Source organism: Myiozetetes cayanensis, unplaced genomic scaffold (genome assembly GCF_022539395.1).
Source record: "Myiozetetes cayanensis isolate MyiCay16 unplaced genomic scaffold, myiCay2020 scf3, whole genome shotgun sequence".
NCBI classification, from domain to species: domain Eukaryota; kingdom Metazoa; phylum Chordata; class Aves; order Passeriformes; family Tyrannidae; genus Myiozetetes; species Myiozetetes cayanensis.
The window spans coordinates 70,869,993-70,897,848 of NW_026087521.1; the positions used below are offsets into that span (position 1 = coordinate 70,869,993).

The following is a 27,856-nucleotide window of genomic DNA, read 5'->3' on the forward strand; positions in this document are numbered from 1 at the left end:
TTTCCCTGCGGTCCTTCCCTCCTTTGACTCACGCGGCAGCGTCCGATTGGAGCATTTGTCGGTTTCCTCTCCTGTAGCCGTTTACCTCCCAGGTAGGAGGTACCTTCCCCATCTGCAAATAAAGATTAAATGTTTCAACTGGATTTTTAAAAACCAGAGGGTTTGCCACGAGAGGGTGTGAGTTACAGAGAAAGTAGGGGAGGGGAAGGAGAGCCTCAGGTCTCACCTGGCAGCTGTCAGATGAAAGGAATTGCTGTCAGAGAAAAGAATTGCTGTTGGAAATTCCGGAAGTTCCAAAGGCAGAGCTGGGACCAGCCTGTGCCCTGACCCGCGGCACCATCAGTGCCAGCTCCTGGGGCTGCCTGTGGACAGACAGGGACACGGGGACAGCCGGGCAGCTCCGCTCGGGGTCCCGGAGCACGGGAGGAACGAGGAAAGTGCCGCCACCATTCTTCCCTGACCCAGCACAGCCCCGGCTCCCCGCGGCCGGAGCGGGCCCGTGCCCAGAGCCCCAGCGGGCCCCAGATCCCCCGTTCCCGGGGGCACTGCAGGGGGGGAACCCCCCGGGGCTGGGGTTGCAGGGAAGGGTCAGGTGGGCAATGTTCTCTCCGGATGGGAGATATTCTCTCCGGGGGGACATGCGGAGGTCTCGGGGGTATCCGAGCTGGGGGGCTCCGACCCCGCGGGGGGCGCGGGCAGCGCTGCGGGGCGGGGGGTTCCTGGGGCCCGGCCGGTCCCAGCCCCAGCTCAGCTTCTGCACCAGCAAAGCGTCGCCGTTCTCCCGCACCCGGGTCCCGGCAGAGCCCCAGCCCGAGCGGCCCCGCCGGGCTCGGTCCCAGCGACCACCCCGGAGCAGCTCCTCCCGCCCGCGTTGGGGCAGAGGCGCCGATCCCGATCCCCGTCCTGATGCCGAGCCTCATCCTCAGCCTCGCTCCGCCGGTGCCGTCCCCGCTCAGCGGCCCGGGCTCGGCGCAGCGCCGGGAGCTGCCCCCGGGCCGTGGTTCCGACTCCGAGCGCCGGTCGGTCCGTCCGCGCCCCGGGACGAGCGCGGCTCTGCCGGCTCTGAGCGGCGGGGCCGGGACAGGACCCGCACAGGTGCGCGGGGCGGGCGGGGAGGGGGATTTAAGCGCCGGAGCTCACCCACCCATCCCGGTGTTTGCTCGGGCAGTGTGCAGGGAGCAGCAACGCTGTTCGGGCCTCTCGCTGCTGCGGCGGCTTTTTCTTTAGTTTTTACCTTTTCTTTTACTCTTTCCCGTTTCCTTCGTTCCTTCCCTTCCTCCTCCTCCCCAGCGCGGTCGTCCCCTACGTCCCGTCTCTGCCCCGCAGGGGCAGCCCGGCCGTCCCAGCCAAGCACACCCCGACCCTTCCTCCCCTGCTTCCTCCCCCTCCGCCCTGGCTGTCCCCGCACGCCGCCTCCCCCTGGCCCCTCTCGCTGCCTTCTTGCACACCCCGGGCCCCCCGGCTCCTCCGGCCTCCTCCGCTGCACACCCCGATCTCCCTGTCCCCCGTGTCCCCGCAGCCGCGGGGTTGGGGACACCGCTTTAATAAAGCCGCGATGGCCGGACCTGGCGCACCCCTTGGATCCCCCGCTGGGGGGTGGGAACTTTTCCCCCTCCGATCCCACCCTCCTCCTCGGGACAGGGCCCGGAGAGGGTGTTTGGGGTGGAGGATCGGAGGGGGTTTGCCTCTTTTACTTCAGGCTTCGCTCTGTTTTCAGAGACAAGCTTTAAACCAGAAAATACAAGCATCTAAAGCCAGATTTTTCAGGTCACTATGAGGAGAAAGAACATGACTCCAGTCTATGGGTTTTCTCATCCTGCTGCTGTCCCCCAGCATGCCACTCAACCCCCCTCCCTGGGAGAGCCCTAAGGCCATGGTACCTTTTCCCGGTATTAGTGGTGCTGGTATCTCTTTGAACAAAAAGTTAGGGGAATTCTGGATAGGGTGTTGATGACAGGTGGCTCTATTGAATTGTAAATCCTGCTTTTAACTAATGGGTCCTCTAAGAAGATAAGCTAAGTGGTAGCTTCTAGGGGAGAGTGAAGGAAACTAACCAGGAGCCTGTTCAAGAGATAATGGACTTGCAGATCTAAAGGGGAGCTGGAGAAGTTTCACTTTTTCAGAACCACTGTCGTGCAACCATGGACGCACTGCACACCAGGAGATTTGGCGAGGACCATATAATCTCAGGTCTTAAGAGATGGAATTAAGGAGGGAGACTGGAAGAAATCAGGTCAGAGAAACAAGGGCAGAACCGAGCAGAAAAGCTAACACGTTACAAAGAGTTTGGTCCTCCTTGTTCACAGATGTTCTTCAGTCACAGCCAGCATGGTTAAGGCATATCTTCTGTTGGTAAGGACGGACCACAGGCTGGTGGGGTGTGTGTTTTCCCCAGCCACATTTCCTTCCCAGCTTTCTTACAGCAGCTTCAAGTGGGATTGACTTCTGGCTAAAGAGGTGCCACACTCATACCTGTGGCCTTCTCTCTACACATTCACCATTTCAGGTACCACCCTTTGCATTCACATTTAGAGGGCAGTGGAAAAAACCAAGTGGCTGCAGGGACTGGTTAATGAAGGGAGATAAAAAGAAAGAGTAGCAATGGCTAGGAAAATGGCCATACCTGTGTGTGAGACACAAACAGACAGAGATGAGAAAAGCTATTTAGGGGAGTACAAAACATGGTTATAAGCAGGAGTAATTGGCTGAAACTGAACAGATGAAAATATAAGTCCTGACCATGGGACTTTCTGGACTGTGAAGCAGACTCCAAAAGAAAGTGGTGAAAGCCCCGTTACCTGAGGCATTTAAAATGAAAGAGCAGTTATGCGCGTGTTGTAAATCCTGTACCAGCAGAGGAGCAGAGTAGATGACCTAACAGGACTTTTCCACACTGAATTTCTATATTTAACATAAGGAAACACAAACCCCCCAACTTGCCATGAGACAGAGAACAGTAACTCAGCCCTTGGGGGAAGCCAGTGGTAATCGTGCAAGTAAAGAGGCAAAATGTCATGGTGAGAGGACTGGAGGAAATGGCCTTAAACTGAGACAGGGGAGATTCAGATCGGGTAACAGAAAATATTTTTTCACTGTTAGGGCAGTCAGCCCTTGTAAGGGACTGCTCAGGGAGAGGCGGAGTCACGATCCCTGAAGGTGTTTAAAAGGTGTCTTGATCTGGCACTGGGTGATGTGATTTACTGTAACCCCGTAATGCCAGGTGGGACTGGATGATCTCAGAACTCTCTTCCAACCTTGATGATTCTGTGATTCTCAACAGCAACAGCTCCACTCCAGCAGTTCAGCCACACTGAGGAAGACACGCAAATACGAATCCTTCATTACTGAGTTGGTCCTGTATTAAAAAAGGGTCATTGGTTGCTCCCTCTTCCTCATTAAGTTTCAAGGACTGGCCAAAATGAAGGCGTAAAGAGGCTGCAAGGACTTGGTCCTGGTTTGCAAAATGGACCAAGGAGTGCCTACTGGGAGACCTCAGCAGTCCAGCTTCTTGGCCACGCAGGTGAAGCAGCACTGCATTTGATGCCAGCATGCCACGCTTAAGCAGGCAGCACGTAAGGTAAGCTAAGGTTTGCTTTGAAATACGGAGGTTGGATTTCCTCTCGCTCGCTATTTTCAGTAGCACCAAATCACTTAATAGGAGCCTGTCCTATCCCAGTGCACAGCATCCTTACAGCAGAGTCCCGAGGCAGTTCTGCCTTGCGGTGGGTACAGAGCAGTCATCTGCTCCCAGGCACGTTCAGGACTTGCAATAAGCGGGTACATAAAAAAACCCCAAACCAGCCAGGACACTAAAAGCTGCCTGTAAAATCACAAAGAGATTTAGACGAAGATATGGCCGAGGTATTTTTTCACCTTTCCCCCCCCCTACCCTTTTCACTCTCGTCACGAGGGCTGGGGCTGCAGTGTCCGGAAGCCAGAGGGTGATGGAAAACAGCGTCAACACCGACGGGGCTGGAAATCACACACACTCCTGCGTGTCCCACGCGCGGCGGGTGACACACCAGCTCCGCCGGGGTCTGAGCGCAGGCAGCGCCCCCGGGGAGGGGGATCCCGGGCCGGGCCGGGTAAACGGGGTGGCGGCGCCTCCGAGGCCTTCCCGTGCCCCGCCGTGACCCGCGCCGCATTTCCTGGCCGGGGCTCTTAAAGCGGCGGCCCTGGCGGCGAAACAAGGCTCGCAGCGCTGCCGCGGGTCCGCCCGCGGCCACATCCACCCACATCCACCCGCTGCCCGCCCCGGGACCTGCGGGAGAGGCTGAAAGGCCCCACGCGAGCTCTGGCGGGGGCGGCGGCACCGCGTGGGGTCAAACGCTCATACAGAGCGACACGGCCCCCACTGCGCCCTTCGGGCCTCGCCTCCGCTCGGACCGGCCCGCATCGGCACCCCAGAGCGCCGGCCAAAGCGAGCCGCGCTCCCGGCCCGCCCGGCGGCACCGGCCCCGCCGCCGGCGCGCCCCGGCCCGTCCCTGCCCGCTGCGGCCGTTCCCGCCGGCGCGGCCCCTTTAAGGGGCGGTGCGGGTGCCGGGAACCCACGTCAGGCTCGGCCCCGAAACTCCGGATCAATGAGCGGTGGCGCGGGGCGGGGCGTGATGCCCGGCCCGGCCCGGCCCCCGCTGCCGCCTTTCGGTTTCCCTCTTTTCCAGGAAGGAAAACACCGGCGGGGAGCGGGGCCGCGCCCTCCCCCACCTTCTGCGCGCCCCTCCCCGCCCTTCCCGCGCGGCTCCGCGTGAGGCGGAGAGCGCGCGGGGCAGAGGCGCGCGCGGGGGGCGGCGGAGCGAGGAGCGAGGAGCGGAGCCGGCCCTGAGGGGCGGCGGGGCGGCCCCCCCAGCCCCGGCCACAGCCCCAGCCCCGGCCCCGGCCGCGCCGCCGGCGGGAACTCCCCCTTGAGGGGCCGGGCCGGGCCGCCGGGCCGGGAGGGGAGAGCGCAAAGTGGGGGGGAAAAGCCCGAGAACTTCCCGTGTGCGCCTGCCCCGCCGGGCTCCGCGGAGTCCCTCCTGAGAGATGTCCGAGACTCCCGCTCAGTGCTGCATCAAGGTAAGAGCCCCCGTCCCTCTGTCCGGCCCCTGTCAGCGCCGCTCCGCTCCCGCCGGCGCCTCGGGGCGGTGGATTTTTCGCTGCGTTTCTGCCCGGGGTTGTTTTGATGACAATAACTGTTCTCCTCTGCCCTGTTTCCCCCCGCGCGGTTTCGGTGCGGGGCCGGCGGGTCGGTGCCCCCCCCGCGTTGGCGGGTCGCGGAGCGGGGCGCTCCCCACACCGGCTCCCGGCGGCTGTCAGCGCCCGTGGGGACACGGCCCGGGCTCGGCGGCGTGCTTCTTCACGGCGGGGAGCTTTAAAGGGAGCCCCGGAGCCAGAGCCAGCCTCTCCCGGGGCTGCCTACCCGCCTTTTCCGCCGGCAACTTCGGAGAAAGTTTTCTGCCGTCCGGGGAGATGCAGCCGCTGCTGCTCCCACCCAACAGCAGTGGGATGTAGGGCTCTCTTTCTCTTTTTTTTTTTTTAAATTTTAATTTTTTTGTCTTGATACCTATGTAAGTATTATTTATTTTTAGGCGCCGCAATTACTGGCATCACTTGCTGGCCGGCAGGTAGGGGAGCTGGGAGTGCGCAGCCCGGCCCTCTCTCCCAGGGGCTGGAGAATGTATTTCTCCGTGCCTTAGCCTCTTGAAGAAGGGGTTACCCCGTGAAGTTTCTTGTTTAAAGTGGAGGTAGCGTGAAGCTAAGACAATGGGAGCAAAACCGAGTTTCCATTTTTGTCCAGACCCTTCCCATCTAGTAGCCCAGTGGAAATAGTGCTTTCCTCTCTTCCTCACCCCTCAGTTTTGTGTTTCATTTAGGAGACACTCTGCCTTATTGCAAGCCAGGAGTCTGCCTTCTGCTCCTGACTAATTCTGCCTGAGAGATCTTTCCTGGTTGTCTCTCCCACTCTGGAAGGAAGAGATGATTTCCAGACTCTCTCTAAGGGGAAGAGCCTGGAATAAACACTTATTCGGCGTGATGCTCTTTTTGTTCGCTTGTCGGGTGTGCGTTCGGGGGAGTCTTGCGTTCTATATGGTACGAACACAATTTGAAAGCTTCTGGGTGTATTTTCTCTCGCTGAGTTCAATGCAGTCAGGCCTGTATCCCGTGAAGTCTCGTGGCTCAGAGTCTCGTTTGACTTTTCATGGCACAGACGGACAAATTGGATAATGGGGTATTGTATGCGCGTTACAGGACGGTGAAATGCTCATGCAGGCAAAACGTGGGCAATTGACTCATTGAATTCCTGGATATATAAAATGAGATATAACTACGGGTTGTCTTTTTTTTTTTTCTTTTTAGTAAACCCCGTGGAAAGGTAGGATGTGTTCTCTGGACAGAAGAACACAAATGAATGTCATGAAAACGTGGTGTCATGTTAGTTGTATTTCCTTGTTTTCAGTGTGTCATTTTGAAAATACAAGGCTTACTTCTGCTCTCACTGAAGTCAGGAGAAATTCTACGGTTGATTTCAGGAACTGTAAAACTGGTTCTTCCCTAGCTGTAGTAAGGTACATTATAGAATTCTGCTGTAAGGAATCAGCTACCTGGCAGGAGAGATAGAAGCAAACTTCTGCTTCAGTCTTGTAATGAATAAACGCCACATTTTCTTATTACATTTAGACAGATATTGGAAAACTGATTTTTTTAAAGTGACCAATGCTAAACATCATGATCTGAACTTACTGTAATTTTTTTAATGTCTAGTTTGTTTATGTGCAGTTGACATGCAGACCCTTCCAATTATCTTGTCAGAGGACAGAAACCTACTGTTCCTGGCTTCTCTGGTGGTTATTTTGATAATTTCAAATATAGAAAGTACAACTTTTCAGACAGAAATGTGAACTTCAAATGAAAGCATTTCTTCATTAGTCAAACCATTCTGGGTAACTTTCACTTCAGCTTTTCAAACTACCGTTGTGTTTTGGACTCTTCTTCCAACCAAGCGGTGTTCAAGGTGATTGTAATCAGCAGCTGGATTTAAGAGGAGTGTTTTAACTGGTAGTGTGATTATATGTGCACAGCTGATAGCTTTTTCGGTGTTCAGTCTGGCTGGTGGCATGGAGCTTAAGGAGCAAGGTCCCCACTGCACCTCAACTTCTGCTGTGTTGTTCTGAAAAGTAGGCAAGTGCTGTGCTACGAGGGTGTCAGGAGGTTTCATTAGGAGCCTGTGAACTGGAAGCAGTGGTGCTGGTAAATGCATTGTTTTGTTGTTCTTTTGCTTGGATTTTTTTTCTCCTCTTCCTCCTCTGGCATGGGACAGGGGTGCATGCAGTAGATGCCACAGCACCTGGGATGACGAACCATGGAAAGCTGCAGGAAAGAGTTGAGGCCAGTGCTTTGCTTATACCCCAGGTTCTTACCAACTCCTTTCTCTGAGAAACGAGTCTGAAAACTTTGGCTGTGGGATGGGTTGAGAGGGGGCATTTGGTGTGGTTGTCATATTCAGACACTTTTTTTTCCCCCAGTTGTTGGAATATCTGTGTTTGTAGCAAACTTGTTCCTCTGATCCCCAGCCATAGTAGTTAGCTGATTATATTATTGTAAACACTACCACAGTGTTGGCACTCATTACAGTATTGGCAAGTGATCCTTTTGGCCTCACCTCTCCTCCCACAGATGGGAGAACTGAGCCACCAGGAGAGTGTAAACATTTTGCAAAGGTGGAGTTGTGGCGAAACTAAACCTGGGACGATGGGGGGAGATTGGCTGCTTCAGGTCTCCCAGAGCAGGGCTTCTCTGAGCCCAGGCTCCCTTGTGTGCCACCTGGCTGATGCTTGAGCTGAGAGTGCTTTCTGTGGGCAGCAGTGAAGGCACAGAGCCTGACTGCGCTTCAGATTTCACAGCTGGTGTCAGGGGAGACTTTTTCTAGATGCACACTGGTGGATACAGGCACTTTGTTTTGTGTTAACCTGTATGTGGTGGCTGCAGGAGTGTCAGCACAGAAACCTGTAGCTCGAGGACTTGTCTCATGGGTGCTCATTTTGGATTGGAGGATGTACTTTGTAATCGTTTTAAAAAAAGGGAGAGGAGAAAAATAAAAAAAGCCGAAGGGCAAAGAGTCAGCAAAGTGTCTGAGCTTTCAGTCTTAGCTGGCTTCCCCTGATTGACTTAATTTTTAGCTGATGGGTCATGTCTCCTAATACTTCACTGATGCTGTTTTTGCAAAGAGCCCTCTCCCACTGAAGACTTCTCATGCTGAAGGACTGTTAAGCATCACCCAGCCAGAATCCTGTTACCCTTAGCCAAGGCTGAGTGTCTGTTAATGCCGAATATATGCCTTAATGTTTACTATTAACTTCTTTACTGGGAGGAGGATCCTTCTGGTGCTGCCAATGGCAGAACTCATTAAGCTCAGTGGGTGTAGGTAGAAGACCGGTGTTTAGAAGTACATACTATTTAACACCTGATCAATCACTTAACTCCTTGGCACCACCTAAATTGAATCCCTCTGAAGGAAAATTTGACTAGCACTGCCCCAATTAAACACCAGGCATTAGTATTCACTGTGTCACTGCAGGTGAGGGCAGTTTTCCTGAGAGGCAACCCATTAAACCAGAACCTTGAATCTGAAATGCCCCAGAGAAACAGAGTATACTTTAATGAAAAGTTATATGCATCCCGAAGTGTCTTTTGGAGGGAGGTGGCTGAGTGGTGCTCTGCTGATAAAAATTATGATAAGCAGGAGATGAAATCTTGTCTAGCTACACAGAAGTGACGTTTCTGCCTTTGAGAAAAGTTATCTGGGTTCTTGAGTATGTGTCTTGTGAAGTCTTCTGACTAAAGCTTTCATAATAAAGTGCTTACTGTGGCAAAGGGCTCTCCCTAAGGCAACCTGTGTTTTTAGCCAGTCGTGTAGTTCTGACCTACAACCCAAAAATTGGATAATTTGTTTTTGGGTTTTTTTTCCTGTGCTTGTTGTGGAATATTTGTAGTTCACTGCCTTGAGCAGGGCATCCCTGGAGAACCAGCAACTCAAAATCCAGGGCTTCTCTGAAAACGATCACTTTGGCTGTATCTGTGAAACAAACACAAAATAATAATGAACTTACCTAGGCAGGGCAGTAGCAAGGCTTAGTACTTGGAATGCAGCGTGGAAACAAACTGTGGCTGCACACTCAGTTGTTCCAGGTGTTATTCTTTCCTGGTGGTAGGAGGGCATCACTTCCTATTGGATCAAATGCAACTTCAGCATCCGACAAGGGAGGACCCCCTGGTAAAGACAGTGGATGGTGATCAGCTGCTAGCACTGTCACAAGAACAAATGTTTAGGTCACAAGGTGTCCCTGTGCCTCCTGAGGGAAGGATGCCACCCAGAACAGCCCACGGGTGGGATGTTCCTCTAGGCATTCATGGAAAAGCCAAGCCAAGTTCCAGGTTATGTGCTCAGGTACAGCCTGAGCAAGGAGACCGGACAGGCCACCAAAACTTCTGTGCCTTTAATAGTGGAGTTGTGGCAACTGATTCCTGCAAGTGGGGGGTATTTTTCAGATCTACAACCCAAGCCAAATTTAGACCATATTGGTTCTAATGTTGGGGAGTTGTCTTCTGGCAAGTCTCAAGACTAGAGTTAAGCTTTTTACTGATGATGCTATTGCTCATCTTCTGTAATGCTACTGAGCTCCAAAGTGAACTGGGTATAGCAATTAAGGAAAGCTGTAAATAATTCTTCACCTGAATGATTTTCCAAAGGTTATTCCTTGTTAAGCCACATGCAGTGTCTTTGCTTCCATGCTGTTCTTCTGTAGTTTGCAAACACTTCCCTAGTTAAGGCAGTCTGGAGAAAAAAATTGGTATGAGAGAGGTTCTGACTGCAGTGTGTGTGTGTCGGTGTTCCGTGGAATGTTTGCACATGGAACAGGAGTAGCACTGGGTGGAACTGCAAGGGCCAGATATTGGTACAGCTCCACATGTTCAATCTGACAGCTGGACCTGGCTTGTTGAACTATTGACAAGTGGCTAGTATTAAATCCTGAGTTTAGATGTTTAATTTTAAAATAAATGTGATTGTACAGTGCGAACAATGAGTGATTTCTTGGGCGGTTTTTGCTTGGGTTTTTTTGTTTCTGCTTTTGTCATAGGTCTTGTTTTGGGCTTTTTCTGGCTAGCTCTAGTAGGGTCTGATCAAGAAATTGTAAATTACTTGTTTTGAGAGTTTAATCAGGAGAAAACCAGCTGGCATCCGGTCAGAAGTATCCTTAAAACTGATGAAATGCAGGAGAAGTTGCAATTCTTTGTATGGTTTGAATTTCAGCTGAATGTGGCTGAAGTGATTTTTTCATTGTGTCTTGAGCCAGAACCTCCAAAACATCTATTAACAGAAATAGGAATGTTTTTTACATGGGTATAAGATTCTGTGAAAATCTAGGAGCGTGGAGTTCTACCAGGTAAATGAAGTGTCTTATTTAATAAAAGTGCCAGAGATAGCAGTACTATAGATAGAATTCAGAGACAGATTTATCCAATTAGTAGGGCTACAACAAGGCATTCTGTATCTGCGAACTGAATTTTCCTTTTATCTTTCTCCTTTTTTTCTTATAAAGGAATTCGCATAAAAGTACTTCCCGTCATTGGTGGAGCACTCTGAAGCTCTGCTGATGTTCTTGGAGGTGAAATGAAGCCAAGCCAGCATTACAGCCATACTGAGGAGCTCCTTCCCACTTTCTAGGAGCATCCTTTGAGGTCTCTGTTGTGATTCCCACCATGACAGCTAATCCTTTTTAGTTGTAGTGGGTTAGGACTGGAGACATGCTGGATGCCCAGTTCAGTGACAGACCTGCCATCTCCTTGGGGATGAGGAAATGAAGGGCTGAACTGTTTTTTTTTTTTTTTTCCCAGAGGGATGAGGATGCTGCTGAGAGTGCCAGGAAGGGCACCAAGCTGCAGGAACAGGAGTGCTGATGGGTATACAAGGTGCTTCTCAGTGGTTGTGTCATTGTCTTATGGCTTGAGTAGATGGGGAGACTGTGGGAGCAGCTTCCAGGAGAAGGCTGAGCTATGTCTCACACATTGCACAGTCCACACTGAGCCCAAATACACTGGTGATAGTGTCCTAGCAAATGACCTCACACCAGCTGAGTCATCAGGGCCATCCATGGCTGACCATGTGCTGGCTTTTATGACCTCCCAACAGGGACAAATTACAACCTCAAAATGAGAAGAGTGGATTGATAGTGTATGCAGTGCCAATTAGTCCAGCCAGCTGAACCGTGTTGACAGGCAGTAGCTGCAGGCTTGGAGAAGTAGGTAGAAATTGCAGGGTTTGGGTTTTTTCTGTTGGTAGTTTTGAGTGGGGTGCTCTTTAAGGCTTTTCTGCTTAACAGATGCAGTGAGGTGTCTTTGAGCTGTTCAGTTCTGTTTGCTGATTGACCTCGCAGAACTGGTCTGGCATCTGGGTTCATATTTTGGGAAATGGTTTGATTACTGAATACGAGAGACTGCTGAATTCAGTTTTCAGTCTGGAGTGAAATAGGCAAGTAAAAGCATGGTGGGAAAGCAGCAGGTAGTAAAATAGAAATGATCTGTGTACTGAAGTTTGAATCTGTGATGTGTATCAGTCCTGATTACGCTCTGCTCTCCTGACCATTAGGCAGGTTTGCAGTGGCACTGAAAAAGACACAGGAGTGAGCAGTGAAGTTGCCTGGGGAAACTTCCATAGGAAAAAAAAAACTACATTGCAAAGTACCTTTTTGGCTTGGAGACTGCTGAGGGAGTTATAATAGAAATCTGTAAAATTGCACAACAGTGTAGTGTGGAGAGCAATTTCTGATAGTACAAAACTAGAGCAGGCAATGAAATCACTGGCCAGGAAGATTAAAACAAGTACTCCTTCCATCTGTGTGAAGTTCTGGAACTCAGTGCTGCAGGATGGTGTGAAGGCTGAAAGTACAAATGGATTTAAAAAGAGGGTAGAGGAATATGAGGAAGATATTAAGATTAACAGCCTGTATGAGGGGAAAACCTTTCCCTGGGGAAAGATTGTGTTTTCTGTTTGGGAAGCCTTCCCTGAAACAGAGACTTCTTTTCTTTTGGGAATCAGGTTGCAGGCAAGATAGCCTTGCTCTGGTGATGTACAGGCATTCAGATGCTTCAGTGTAAAATTTTGCACCCTGGAAGGATGGTCTGAAGTGCTCGTCTCCTCTGAATTGTTTCCTCAGTCTCAGTGCCAGCAGTCTTTGATTTCAAGCAGACTGGTTAATTGTTCATGGGAAGAGACCTGAGGAAGAGTTTGTGACTCAGAGACTTGTGAAGTCAGGATTGCTAGAACTAGAGATTGCTAGCAAGAGGCTGGTTAGGTTTTTATTTTGGAAAATAACAAATTACTTTCTTTTCTGGATGATTGATTTGTTTTTTTATTTTTTTAATTTTATGTGCTGTTTCTGATAGACTACACTTGGCTTTGCAGTGAATTTAATTACAAGTGCAGTCTCCTACATCAAAACCCTGAGCATTAAAAGTAGTTCTAATAAGAAAGGTTTTATTTTTGTGCATGAAATGGAAGTATCTGGTACATTTTGGGCTAATATTACGTAATAAATAACAAGCTTTTTATTAAGCACATGAAATACTATCCTTTTTTTATCACACTGGTTGTTTTCTGTCATGTTCATCTCCTATTATTTGCTCCCTCCCCCCTCATTTTGGTTGACCGCAGGAAGAAAACAAACTTTCTGTTTCTGTGACTGAAGCATTTTCCAACTTTGGGTAAACCAGTCATTGTAATGAACTAATTGACTAAAGTGAAAGAAGAAAATATTCTACCTGTATCTGTCACTAGAAGCTGGCTTGGAGTCCGGGTGTGCAATAGTGGGCCTCACTTGTTTGAGTGGTAGAACTTTCTTGAATGCTTTGGCACTAAGTGTTGTGCTTGGGATTTACCTTCAAAATTACTTTCTGCTGATGTAGTTATGGCTGGATCTCAGTACACTTCAGTTTCACATTTCTCAGTTTGTTTTGAATGAGGAAAAAAGAACTTTAAAATCTCAGTTTTTAAAAGAAACCCTCCAAAATTAAGGGAATTAATTAGTAGAATTGGTTAGAATTACAGCTCTTGGGGATGGCTGAAGTTCCATTTTTGGATTGCTTTCTGTATGGCTGAGAAAAAGAGCCACTTTTGACTGGTCTGCAGAATATTTTTGTTCAAATTACTTGCTCAAAAAAAAAATGAATGACTTGGTTGGTATCTATACTTCTGGAGGAAAGAAAATTACTACATATACTTGAAAAATAGACATTTTTTAATTCAGAATTTTTCCCCCGTGGATTTTCTGAGAAAACTTATCCTAGTCTTGATTTCCTCCGAGGTTCCTGAGGTGTGCTGCTCTCAGCCCATCTGTGCTCACAGAAGACACTCCGAAATTTAAAAGTGTTCAGCAAAAGATGCAAGCTTTGCCATGGGGGAGACTCTGCACACGTGGAGAAGGGAGGGGCTTGAACCAAACAGAGATCTGGGATCTGTCTTCCTATATATCTGGGGCTGGAGGGACTGTAGGAAGAAAAACAGGAGCCAGGAAAATAGGGTGGGGCTGAAAGGGAAGGAATTAGGAAGTGATGGCAAGGAGTTTGCTGTGGCAGGAATGTCAAGCAGCTGGGTCCATTGCAGGCTCCTGTGAAAATCATAAAAATTTGCTTTAGATGGTCTAAAACGTGGCTTTTAGAGAGGGAGAAGCTGAATTGCAAAGGGTTATTTCTCATTGTATGGAGAGATATTGCAAAGATAACAGCTGTGGTCACAAAAAAAACTCAGAAAGCCCCTAACCTGTGGATTTCTGGGGCTGTGGGCAAGGGAGAGTTTATTCCTCTGATCCTGTTGGGTGTTGCTGGAAATGTGGTACCAGCTTCGACAGACCTTTGAGCTGACCAGAACTCCTGTGCTTTTGCACTTCCATTTAGGAACTTAAATACTTTGGTGCTTGACTTTGTCCAGATGCCTCTGGCAGGTGGAAAAATAACAGTTGAGAAAACCTCTCCTGTGAATCAGACCTTCTGCTCTGTTCTTGATCTTGTTGTGATATTTCCTCAGCAGAGGTAACCTGACCATCTGAAATTCATAAGAGGAATGTTCTTCAGGTTATGAAGGACTTCTCAGTGAATTTTGTTTGGGAAGTTCCTTGATTCTCCTCTTGGGCTGTGCTGCTATTTGTTGGCATAAAGTTCCCTGACCTGTTTTATTTCTCGAGGTTTTCTCCCAAGATTTGTCTGAGGGAGGATGGAAAAAATAGCGAGATTTTTAGATAATTTAAATGCTTCTTGCTGTGTCAGCCACACCTCTTCTGATGTCTGATAAGAGACAAGTGAACACAGTTCCTTGCAAGACAAGGATGGGTTTCCTTAGATGGAACAAATATGTACCCACATGAGCCACTGGGTGGCTGATGAACAGGTGTTATACAATCCAGGGGCAATTCCATGAATTTATTCCATCGACATGCCTGAAGCCTGTGTTGGAGTGACTCTTTTGATTGGATAGTTCAACCTTTTTGCCTTTTAGTCCCTGACTCTTCTTTTTAATTCCTAATAGCTGAGAAAATTGATGAGGAAGGGGTTGTTTATTGAGTGCCTGGGCTTTGGTTTTCTCCACACAGCCATTAAGAAATGAGTAAGCTGGCAGACAGGACCTTGCTGTGGGACAGTCTGTACACTAAATGTTTACCTTCAGTGCAAGTTGAGCTATTTCTCCACTATCCTGTGCTAGTGCAGTTAGTGGGCAGGTAGCACTAGAAAGTGAGCTGGCTAAAAAAAAAAACCCAAAAAACTCACCCTGCAAATGCTTGTGTGTCCTTTGCACTCAGCTACTTAGCTCCTGAAATAAAACTGCAAACACTGAAAGCCAAAGCTCCCCACGTTCACTGCAGATCTCTGCTGTTCTGTACCACTGATGCTGACTGACAGTCTGGACCTGTTTAACCATGCAGCAAGGCATGAACCCTCCCGGGGGCAGGGGAGGAAGTCTGTCCCACATGGCCTAATCTAGAGATGATTTTAGAATTTCTATTAAAATTGTGTCCTCAGCACGTGCAAACATGGAAGTGTTATGTTCAGTCCATGAAGGACTCCTTGGCTCTTTGAGCCTGACTTTCCTGGGAACTTGGTATATGTGCTGTTTGATGTGAAAGGTATTTGTGACGTCCTTTCTTTGATGCTGAATGGTTTTGTTGAGTTTAATTAAAAAAAGGAAGGAACTTCTATTCCCTTCTTGGTGAACAGATAGCCATTAATTCTTGGGGCATTGTGATTATCAGATACAAAAGTGCAGTATTAATTTTTAAATTTTGAATTTTTTTGGGGGGGTGGCAACAAATTAGGTAAGACTAGAAATCCTTAGTTTAGAAATGTAGCTTCTACACCAGCCCTGCTGAATATCTGTGCATTGCTCTCCCTGCTTCTCCTGCCAGTGGTCCTGTGTCACTGGTGGTGTGGACTGTCAGCTGTGTTAAGGGGCAGCAGCTCTGACCTCACAGTCAGCTCCCAGGCATTACTGCCTTCATTTTCCTTTTGTAGGCTGAAACAATTTGTGTGTGCTGCCTTATTTGAGAACAGGCCCTTTCCAGGCTGCAGCAGCTGTTTGTATATCCCTCTTAGGTTATCTGTGCAGATGCCCAGAGGATTCTGGAGCTTCTCCTGCTGGGCTTGCTTTAGTTTCTGAGATTTGTTTTTGCTAGATCTGTTCTTGAATTAGATCAGCTCGAGCAGCAGACAAAGAAAGGTGTGTTTGTGTGTGTGGGAGGATGTTTTCAGCCCAGTAAATAATAATAATAATCATCATTATCTCCAACTCTTCACCAGTCACATTTTTCTGCTCCCCTTACTGCCAAAGACTGTTCCTGCATGTTTTACTCCTGAGAGAAGGTTTTCTTGGGAAGTTGGGTGCCAGTTTGAGCTGCACTTAGAAGCTTTTCGGAAAGGCAGTTGGAAGTGCTGAGGGAGAGGAAGCTCTGTTTGAGCATCTTGCCTGGCTGTGGGTTATCCCTGTGAAAAAATGTGGGTTCTTAAATGAGTTGAGAAAGGGCAAGGGGTGAGGTTCCTGGAAGAGTTTTCTTTCCCTGGGGGACCCCTGGAAAATTTTGCTTGCACTTTGCAATGAGAAAAAAAAAAATGCACCTTGCTCTGCATTTCTTGAACCCGGGTCTCACTCACCACTGACACCTCCAGCAGTGCTGCTGGCTGTTCATGTGCAGTCCTGCCCACTCCCATGGTCCTGAGGTGGCTGGGGATGCTTTGCCCCCTGTGGTTTGAAGCAGAGTTGCCGAGGTCTGTGTGTGTGTGTGTGTGTCCATATAGGAATAGCAGATTAGAAAATGAGAGGCTGGGAGGCTCAAACAGCTTCCTGAAAGTGTGGGAGTACAGGCCAGAGAAAGGAAGGGAAATCTTTTTGAAGCTGTATCAGTGCTTTGCATGGACGAGAATAGCAGACAGTGTGTTGGCAGTGCAGTCTAAGTGTTGCTGTGCAGCAAAGTGTCACTCTTGTAAAAATCACTGCTGTCCACCGGCTAAACAAATTCTTCCAGCTGTGTTAGTCAGACCTGATGAACACTGGGAAGTCTGCACGTGTCTGTAGTGAACCTTCAGCCCTTATAAAAATTATGGAGGAGATGTGAGGAAAAACTCATATCATGTCTTGGGTCATGCTCTGACCCTGGCAGGAGGGACCAGGTAGCTGTGTATTCTCCTGGTGCAGATCTGTAATGTGGATGGTTGTTACTGGTCCAGTGATGCTTTGGGTCCTTCCTCCAGCTTTTAGAACGCCCTTCCTGAGACTGATTAAACTCCTTACTTGAAAGACACCTCCTTGGGTCCTTGGTGGAGTGAGGAAGCTTTTTGGTTCACCTTTCAGCTGCTGTTTCCAAAGGCCTTGAAAAGCAAATCAGTGTAATTTCCTTGGTTTTTCTAATGGGAAAACTGAGGCAGAGGAGAGGAGCAGGGGTGAAAAGGGGTGCTTATTTAGCACCCACAGTCCTAAGATGGGACTGACAACCTGTTTGGTTTTAGCCTGGTGCTTTGGGCGTTTGTTCAGTAAGACATTTAAGCATATGCTTAATGATAAGCATGGCAATGGCTTCCTTACCATTTCCTTCTTTCAGGGCATCATAAACAGTGTTTTTTACTGAACACAAACTGCAGGGCTGTTCCCACTCATGCCAACCCACTGGAATCACCCAAGCTGTCAGCCAGGACACAGCTGGCGTAAAGGATGTCAACATCTCACTTGTAGAACCTGCCTTATCATTGGGGATACAGAAGGTGGAGCAAAGAGACATCTGAACTGTGAGGAATTAGATGCCATTGCCTTGAAAAGAGACTCCTGAACCTCCAGGTGAGCTCAGAACAGTCACAGAGAGACAGCACAGGGCACCAAGCAAACCCTTTCAGGCAGCAGGATGAAGACCAACCTCAGGTCACTGTATCCCCCTGGGCATGTTGATCATCTTAGGGTCTTGGCCACTGATTTGGGAAGAATATGATTCGGGAAGAATATGATTCAGAATTATACCTGGGTTGGATTTTCTCCAGGAGATTGTTTGAGAGAACAAATTTCAGGAGAATATCTCAGGATTTTATATAATTTTGTTTCTTTCCCTCTATAGATCCAGGATTTTTGTGAGTGTTGCAGTCTTAGCATCAGGACTTAATCCACTCTGATTAGAACTAGTGGGAGTTTCCATTCCTAATTGTGACTGACATAACTTCCAGCTCATAAATTTTAGTCCAAATGTATTATGTTATTGTTATATGCTGCACTAAGTGCAATATAGATTATATATATCATAATGTTATGTGCAGTACATGCTGTTCACTGTGACATTTACTTTCAAGTGGTCACTGCCATAAAGGTACTACTAAATTGATAAGCGTTGGGTTAACATCTTAATTCCATAGCCAGAAGGGTTAAGATTGATTTAAATAATGTCTACCTTACGATTTATTAAATGGTTAAACCATTTAATAAAAGGCTGAATTAAATTTATTAAGTAGCAGAAAGCTAGAGCTGCAGTACAAGGAATATTTTCTCATTTTTCCTCTTTTGTTTTGGGAGATGCAGAGGGCAGACAGAACTGATGGTTCAGAAGGGGTTTGCTCATCTCTTCAACACCTCAGAAGGTCAGGATTAGAGTGACAGAGCCCAGCTAAAGAAAGGCAGAGGAACATCCTCTCTCCTCCTTAGAAACCTGCAATTTGTGATGCAAATCCATGGGAGGTACAGGTGCTAATTTTGAAACTGAGCCTTAGCTCACTCAAGTAATTGCCATACACGAGATTTACATCAAAAGTTTTGCTGAACTTTAATAACCAAATTACCACAATTGTGCAAAACTCATGTAATCTAAGGCTCTGTGGTTTAAGCCTGGGTCCTGTAAATGTCTCCTGGGATTTTCCAGACCTGGGCTTGGTTTTGACCAAATAAAGGTTGAGCATCTTGATGGTTTGAGGGGGAAATAATTGAAAACTTTTATGTTTGCAGTGATTATTATGGCTAAAAGACTCGAACAACAGCTCTTGATCTGAACATTCCCAAATTTGGAAGTCTGAAATTCACATCTGGTTAGAATTTTTAGATGGAAAGATTTCTATCCTTAAAAAAAAAAAAAAAAAAAGGAAGAAAAACTAAATGATGCTTATACTTAACAAAATAAATCCCTCAGGGAATACAAACCATCATATGAAGCGTGGAATAAATTGCCCACGTTACTAGCAACATAATTATGCTGGAACAAAAATACTGTGATTCCAGAATTGTCTCTGTATAGGGAGCTACTCCAGAATAAAAATTGGGCAGTGGCTTCATCTGCAGCAGCTGAACTCCTGAGCCTAAATTCAGCTCTGTGCAGATGCCCCTCTGTGCCTGTGGCTTCAGTGGGGCACTGTGCCTGTGCAGATACCACGCAGATCTGGTGACAGGATGGGGATCCCACGCAAGGGAGAGAGCTCAAGTGGTGCCCTTTCTTTAGGAATGAGTGCATGGGAAATGTGGGCTATGGCCCAGGGAGTTCAAAGCCCTGGAAGTGCGTTATCTTTGGGATCCCTGAGCAAACCTGCCCACTCTCACAGTTCAGTGGGAGCCCTGTGTGATGTGGAGGTGCTGATGAGTCACGGGGAGGAGAAGCTGTGAGTGTCATTGCCTTTTTGCACTACTACAGGTGAATCAAAGCACTCAGCAAATTAACTCTTTTTGTAATGTGTGTACAGATCCCGTGAATGGATTTCGCAGTTTCTATTCTGAGCGTGGATCCGACAAGACCTGTAGGCCGAAGCATTTTAAGCTCATTTCAAAGCTACCACATTACTCTTGTCTATTTAGCTATTCCTTTAACACTCTGACTTTTCAATTAACCTGAGGTCTGGCTAATCCACTACACATACACAATATTAATTCCAGACATTTCACAAGGCAGTTTTTAGGCATTCACCCGCACGATGATGTGTTGACTTTAAAGCATGTAGTTCATAAATAAAGCAGAAGTTCAGCTAACAAAACCTCCTTAAACCATGCTTAAAGTGAGACTTATTCAGTCCCTTTTTTAAAATACATAAATTCATGTACAACTGCTTATGAAAGGCTCTTTATTTTCTCAGCTTTGCCTCTGTAGTTGCTTCCTAATCCAGTTCAATCAAAATTATCAGTTTGGGGTTTTTTTCCCTTAATGGATGCTGGATATCAGGTTTATTTATTTTTAGTAAGAATGTGTCATTTCTTTTGAATAGTGAAATTGGGAAGTGGAGATACCAGTGTCGGGGAGGTTTACCTCTCAGTGTTCTTGGTTGTGGTCTCCTGAGCCAGCTTTTCCCTGTATCTACAGCCTGTTTTCTGAGTGACATCTACTTATGGAGGTAAAAATGTTTATTAGAAAGAAAAGAAGTTAAGACTGCAGACAAATTCTGTTTTAAAAATAGCATTTTTCCATTATAGGGAAGAATGAAAAGCAGATGGTAGGAATTTTTGACAGTGGGACTTTATTGTTGGTAGAAAAGGGCTTGTTCGGTGTTCCTAGTACAGGCTTTGGCTTGCAGCAGAGTCCTCTTGTTCTGTGTGTAGGGGGGGACAAAAAGACCCCTTCCCCTCATGGCCTAAATTGTGCTACAAACTTAGGTACCACTGGAATGGATTGAAGTGCTGGATGGCTGAGGTGCTGTTCCCATCTGCCTGTAGACTGTGTTTCAGGTTCAAAAGGGCAGTGGAGGGGAGGACAGAAAAGAGCTGAAGCCAATGGGCTCGTGAGCCTGGTGGTGCAGAGCACCCCTTCTGTCAGGCCCTCTCTGCTGTACTAAATTTATTTGTGGTGGTGAATGAGCAGGCTTGGACTCGGCAGCAGCGTGGAGTCCCTGAACTCTCTCTGTTTCCTGCTGATTTCATATTTTGCTTGGAGGGACACGGTGCAGGACGTGAACTGGGATTAGGCAGCGAATATGGGTGTTGGTGGAGTGGCTGCAGTGAGAGCCAGGCTGGTTCTCTCTCTCAGCGCTGTCTAAAGGGGTAGCTGTGACCTATCGTGTCACAACAGGCTTTTCCTTCAGTGCAGGAGCCATTTCCTTGTCCCATGGTTTAGTTGCATCCCAAACTGCCTGATGCTGAACGTTTATGAAGGAGTCCCTGCTCAGATGTTTGTGGTGCGACAGGAGCAGCTGACACTGGTTTAAAAGGAAATGCATTGTAATATTTCCTCCGTAGAACCTCCGAGGAGAAACTTTGGTCAGGATTTTTGCTTGATAAATAAATTCTGCTTCGACACAGTTGGGAGAGGAGATTTCTCCTGTGACTTTTCATTACAAATGATGCCATCGTGAGAACAGCATCTTTTGCTTCCTGAGAATCTGTCTGCCTCTGCTGCTAATTTCCCACCTGGAATCTTAACTTGCCACAGGTGACAGTAGACACGTGCTTCAGCAACTGCAAGCTGGGAGGTGGGAACAGCCACTCCTGTGGGAAGCATATTAAGAAGAGTCCCAGCTCTCTGAAAGCCTATTTGCTGCGTGAAACTTGAAGAAAATGAGGTCAAGGTTCAGGTGGACCTGAGGATTTTACGATGGTGAAGGAGGTACTGTGTCAGTGCAAGTAAACTTTTAACTGAAGAAATAACTTCTGGTTTGTTTATTTTTTCCTGGAAGATTTCCTCCCTTTCCCCCCCCACCCCCCAGGTTCAAAGGTCTTTGAATAAGGAGTTATATTATATTATATTACTTATATTATAAATCTTTGTCAGTGAACAAAGCACTTGTGCCTGAGATTCCCCTCATCACTGTCCAAATTGACTGGCAGAAGTTTGTGAGTAATTTTTGCATATGAGGAACACAGAAATGTTAAATGTAATAATGTTAAATGTAACAAATGTAATGTAATAATATGTGAAAACACAGATTGTATCACTCGTGCTGGATTTGTTGGAGTTGAGGAGTGTGGTGTGGGTTTTCCCTTGTTTTTGTTGTTCTGAATAGTGGTGTAGTTTGCTTGCCTTAAATAGCATCCTTTAGTAGAGAAAAAAACCAGCATCTTGATAGATTGACCACTGAAGGTTTGTCCTCGCTGCTCTAGCAGTATACCTGATAATTCCAGTCTCCCCACTCCCCCCTCTTCTGTTTGTATGCACATCCTTATCTCTAGTGGAGTGTTGCTTTCTTCTTGAGTTTGAGTGGTTGAAACTCCTTGTTACGAAAATATCAGAGTGCAAGCCATTCTAGTTCCATTAAATCTGCAGCTGCTGGTGCAGTCACTGTGTGTAACTCATCAAATGCCTCTGTTTTAACTTGAGAATCAGTTTTTCTGGGGTTTGAGCTTCAGGTGAGCTCCTGGACTTTGCTCTGGAGCAGATAAAGATCACTCATGCATTGCCTTTTGCCTGGTCTGCTCTGGAATTGTAACTCCTGATGGCAGAGTGGTAAGGAACAGGAGTTAAATCCCTGCAATTGTTTATTAAACCTTGACCTTTGACTAGATGGGAATTTATGGTCCAGTGTAAATTGAAAGGAAGGTATTACAACTGACACCCATTAACTAACCCCGGTGTAAAATTTACTGGCTGACACTGGCTTCAGGGTGATCACTTGGGGTGGTTTTCCTGGGCTGATAAACTTTTGAGACCCAGGGCATGCTGTGTGTTGGGTGCAGTGTCTGTTCTCACACATACTGAGATAAATTAGTCTGAATTAATACAGGGCAGAAGAACTTCTAGATGAGCCATTGCACAGCAATGAGTTGTATTACAACATTAGTGTTGAGTTGTGTCTCTGTAAAGAATGGGGGTGGCTTTACCTGAGTAATGTTTCAGTTGCAGTTGGTGTTGCTGACTGAAAGAAATCTTCCAGTTTTGGTTTAATCAGAAGGACTAATTTTGCTGGGGTGTGAGGGTGGAATAAAATGGTTTTCTTTTAGAAAAACAAAAACAAAACTGCCTTCTTTGTTGTGTTAACAGGCACCTGTAGGTGTTCTGACTGGTGAAAAATCCCTCTAGCTTTCTGATCTCTAGGGCTGTTCTCTAGGACTTGTTGAGGTGTTTGGATTTGCAGTTCTGTCTGAAATCTGAATATCTAGTGCCCTTAGAATTTGTGTTTCCATAGAGGGTGGGAAGGAAACCCAGGACATTTAACAAAAGAGATGTTTGTGTTTCTTCTGAGTTGCACAACTCTTATATTAAACCTTGAAGGTAAGAGCAGTGCTGCTTCTAAAAACCAGAGGCTTGTGGGGTTTCCTCTCACTTGCTCTCATTGGTATCTTGTGTTTCCTTTCCATCCTCATCAGCAAGATCTGATTCTTTTTCACGTTCTCTGTTGTATTTGTGGCTCTCCCCATTTCCCATTTTTCTTCCACGCATTCGAGAATTTGTGCCCCTGAATTCTCACCTGTTTCTTGGTGACAGGATTCCTCATTCTCTCTCCAAACCAGGAGCTCTGTGTACATCTGATAGTAAATTCTGATGTACCAAGGGTGGTATGTGCATCCCCCAACAGGGTTGATGCATTATTTTTTTTTTAATCTGTTCTGCTCACTGAAGATACCACACTTGCAATTTCTCAGTGTTCAGCAAAACCTGTATTTACTTTTTCGGTAGGAATGCACCTGCTTGCTCACAGTTTAAGATTAGTTCATGCAACATCAGGTGTTAAGATCTTGCATTTATTTTTGCACACTTGCAGATTGAGATAAGTTCCAGCACAGGTTCCTGGTTAATACTACACATTTTGATGTTAAGATTGAATTTGCAATGGAGATATGTAATAATATGCATGTGTAGCATAAGTGTATGTGCTTCCATGGGTGAATGTGCTGAAAGACAGCAGAGCTTTTCTTGAGAACCTGTCCACTCTCTCATCTACATCAACTAGGCCAATAAAAAGTTTCATGTTTCCAACTAGACCAGGCTTACTCAGCTTTTAAATGTATCAGTAGCTTTAGTATTTCCACTCTGGGGCCTTGGATCATGTAGTACGATTCCAGTCTGGATGGAGGTAGGAAGAGGAGAAGATTTTGGTGTAAATAAATAAAGAAATAATTTTTTTTTTTTTTTTTTTGGTGGCAGCTGACAAAGTTACGTATCCAGTCTGTTCTGAGGGATCCCTTCTTACACACTGTGGTGATGAATGTTGATATTCCCAGTGCCTCCATGAATCCCTCCATGGTGGCTGCCAGGGGACCTGGACAAGCTCGGGCAGCTCACGACCATCAGGGTGGTGTTTGTGCGGGGCTTGCAGGGTCAGGAGGGCTCATTCTCGTTTAAGTGGACTCGAAGGGCTCTCAAACAGCTTCTTCCTGGTGCAGCCGGAATCTGGTGAATGATTTATTCCTTTTTGCTTGCAGGTGTGTAGGCAGCGGTGCCCACTTACTTGTCTTGCAGTGAGATTGTCAATCCCTCACAAACCGTTTGTAAATGGCTCTGGGGTCTCTCTGGCTGACAGGATGATCCCAGCCCTGCAGAGCCCAAACCTGGGGGAGCTGAACCAGCTGCCAAAGGGGCAGGTGTGTCAGCTCGGAGCAGCCTGCGAGGAGCAGCTGTGCGCTCGAACTTTGCCCGTGTATTTACTCAGGGTTTTATCTCATCCTTTATTGTACAGCCCCGTGAAAATGAGTATTTGCCCTGTCAGTTAAAGCAGGGCCAGCTGAGTGGCAGACGCTGTGTGTGCCTGGTGGCCTGGAGGGTGAGAGAGCAGAGAGTGTTGGAGGGGAAGGCTGTGCTTTCTGTGCCACTGGAGGAGACAGAGACACCTGAGTAAACAGTGGGGCACCCCAGGCTGTGTGGGTGACTGGTTTGGGTACACTCAATTGATTTTTACTTTTTATTTTTTTAATTTTTTTTTTTTCCTCATGCCCGTAGCATTTTCGTTCGAGATTTTTTATATTGGACCAAGACAAGAGCGCTCTTAACAGAAAGCTAAACTTGCATTTTATTTTGCACGTGGACAGGAAAATGAATATTAAAACAGAATTTTCTTCCAAATCGAAGACCAAATGTTCCCCTTGGATAGTGTAGCAGTACAGTGTGCTGTTGTGCTCTAGACGTTATTCTGAAAAAAAACCAAAACAACCCTCATCAACAACCCTCAACATTTAAACCTATGTAGCAATTGAAAGGGCTGGTTTTGGTATGATATTTTGATGCTAGCAAGATTGCATGTATTGAGGGGAATGTTTACTACAGCACTTGTTACCACTTCTGGTCTTCAGGCCTCTGGCAGTGGAGTTATAGCCAGGCTGCTGTGACTGATGAATTATTTTCTGTCTGGTGTATTGCAGGACAATAAAGCAACATAATTTTGTAGGATTCTGAACTATCTGGTGTTAGAGTTAAGGCATTCATATCCCGGCATTGTTCAACTTCAACACATAATAAATGCAAACAATTATGGTCTTAGGATAGTCAAAAGAAATTTAGGAAGATTGGGTTTGATTTTTGATTTTCCAACTGTATTACCAAGGTTTGATCTTTGGACCTGTATAACTAAACTTTTTCTGTAGTTGCTTTCTGTTATTCTGCCTTTCAGGGGACTTTGTGGAAAAGCAAGCAGCCTAAAAATCACACAACCAGTTTGGCAGGTCCTGTATAAACAGGTGAAATGCCAGGAAAAGTCATATGTCTTTGTTGCCAGCTTAAAAAAAAAATCAGGTTAATTTTCTCCTAATGAAAACCTCAGCCTTTGCTGTTTACGAGGAGGACTATGGGGGAGGGCATGTGGTGGAAGGGGCTTGCAGGTTGCTTGCTAGAAGGAATGTGTGTGTCCTGAAATGCTGGGAGTATTGTCTCAGTCGCCTTCTTGGCCATAGGAACAGAAGAAGCATTTTTCGTGCTTCTTGTAAGCAGGTTTGGTTTTTTTGTTTTCCTTCCCCCATTTCCTCTGACAGTCTCACAGCTCAGCTCTGGTGTTAAAAGCACCCTGCTTGGTTAGCTGGGGTGATTGATGCCCTCCTGTTTCGCTTGTACCAGCAGAGAGCTTTGCTGGTTTCCGAGACTGTCGAGCTGTGAGTTGGGTCAGGTGAGGAATTCTGCCTTCCTAGATGGATTTGTGCCCCTGTATAACCATGGGAAGGGTCGGAGTGCCTCTGTCCTGATTCTTGTGGCAGAGGAGGGATGTGTTTCTGGAATGGTTTTGAAGCTCCCTTACGATGCAAGCCATCCATCTTCGCTACCACCTGTGAGCACAGAGATCTCGGTCGATGCTTTGACAAAGAGGAGCATTGGAAATCAGAGGTTCCCACGGGGGGCACGTTTAAAATCAATGCTCAAATGCAAAGTGAAATGATGCATTCTGAGAGCTCTGGCAAGATGTCCATGTCATTTTACTTTTCTTTTGTGGTTCATCCTTCTATTTCTAGAGCAGCAGCAGCATAACACCACAAACGTGGCTGTGTGGGTAGAGGGCTGAAATGGGATTTAGGCAACTTGCTGCTTCTTCCTGCACCTCTGTTCCTCACTGTAAACCAGAATTCAGACAGATCCTTCCTCTAGTGCTTCAGTGTCTTAACTATTTCAGCTTTGAGCTCTTCAGGGCCGCCTTCTGCTCGGTATTTCTGGAATGCCTTGGACAATGGCTCTGTGTTTCACTTTGCTTCTGAGTGCTACCAAATGTCAAGTCCTAACAGTGGAGCCCAGTAGAGTTCTTGGGAGAGAGTATTATTTTCTAAGGTGCTGAAGTAGGTTTTTGCTCAGCTTCTGTCACCTGAATGAGCTAGCCACCTTATCTGCATATGTTTTGATCCCTGCACTTGTAAAGGTGAGTGTAATAACACTTCTCTGTGTTGTGAAAAAGTGCTTAAGGTATTATAGGACATATTTAAATAGTGTATTAATGAGGACCATGAACAAGCCTTCAGATGGAGTTAAAATGGGCTCAAGGCTAGCACTGCACTCTTCCTCTTAAAGATGTCTGGATTTTGCTCAATTTCAGCTGTCTGATTCCCAAACTTGCTACTTGTGTAGCAAGGCAATATTTGCCAGGTCAGAAGCAGTCTCATGGTAAGGGTTGAGTGGCTCTCACGGCAGTGTCTGTTCAGATGTGAACCAGCAATGCTGAGTTGTGAAAACGAGCCGAAGAGAGCCAGAGTGAAACCTGAGCACTTCTGCTCTGCCAGGAGCAACATCATAACCAATGCTTTGGGATCATGGGCTAAAACAAAACAATAATTTGAGGAAGAACAAAAAGTGATGCAGAGGTTGAAAGGAACAATTAAAACAGTTGGGGAACTTAACAAACAGGAAAAGCTATGGCAGAAGGAGAGCAGCTAAACTGAGATTTGTCACAGGGCTGGGCACACCTGTTGTCACAACCAAGGCAGTGAGCGCTGTGGCAATGTCACAGTTTGTTTTGGAGCATCAATAGCAGGACTGGGAACAGACTTGTGTCCTTCTTACTATTTTTCTTCAAACCTCTTCTGCAGAAGTTGTTTTGTCCTGTGCTTTGCAGTCTGACATCTGCCACCCAGCCTTGTACAGAACCACTCTATAGGAGGTGATCCACTTTCTATTCCTCTTCTGAGTGCTGGAGGTGCCACTGGAATTTCCAGACTGAAGGAACAGGCACTGTGTGGGATGTCACATGGATAGGTCATACCTGGAAGGCATCTCTTGTTTTCAGGGTGGTTGGGAAAGGATTGCTAATAGCTCTCCTTACGCAACAGAATATTCACCTGCTTAGTTCATTACTTACTAGCTGCAGGCAGGGACATTGCAGCTTTGGTAATAGTAATGGTCAAGTTATTACAGTGTCCAGCATTAATGGAGAGAAAGCATTTAATGTGAGCCATCCCTCGACACTGTCATTGTCCCCGGAACACAGAACATGTTGTCCGATTCAGGCTCTGCTCTCCTCCTGTCAGTGCCCCTTCTTAAGAATGTACCTGGCTCGTGAGCTTCAGCTTCTTTTCAAACACATCTGAGAGCACCTCTCTTCTTCTTTTGAATCAGTTATGCAGTACCATGACCAACTGTTTAAACTCTCCTTAAAGGTTCTGCCAATCCTTGATGGCCCTGTGCTGGAAGGACTGTGTTTGAGAGAAAATAAAAGATCTTGCTGTGCTGTCCCCGAGGTGGTTTGTTTACTTTTTCTAGGTAATATTTTCATGTCTGGTGCATTGATCAACAGAAAGCTCCATTACTTCTAGTTCCTTTATTCCTCCCTTATAAGCTTGACTGTTTGACTCTTGTAAAACCTGTCTGTCCTGCATATATGGGGGGGATGTGTGTGTATGATGCAGAATGAAGAGCCTGCAGATGTGCAGGATGCAGTTTTCGAAGTGAAATCCTCCCAGGTGTTTTTATACACTCTCCTTTCTCAGCTCGACTTTTCTTTTTTAGTCACGCTGATCTTATTTCATTCATGTTAAAGTGAGTAGCTGGAGTAGGTGAAG

The 27,856-nt window shown here is 46.9% G+C and overlaps 1 protein-coding gene across 2 annotated transcripts in view; it reads left to right on the forward strand.

The window, feature by feature from the left end:
- The first annotated feature begins 4,822 nt into the window (after window positions 1-4,822).
- Window positions 4,823-27,856, forward strand: part of ETV6 (ETS variant transcription factor 6) — a 93,631-nt gene continuing 70,597 nt past the window's right edge. Inside the window, exon 1 of one of the 2 annotated variants that reach the window (XM_050324287.1) lies at window positions 4,823-5,052. In XM_050324287.1, the coding sequence (XP_050180244.1) occupies window positions 5,020-5,052 (33 nt within the window). In that variant the 5' untranslated portion in view covers window positions 4,823-5,019. The remainder of the gene's footprint in view (window positions 5,053-27,856) is intronic. The other variant, XM_050324286.1, reaches the window with a different exon arrangement.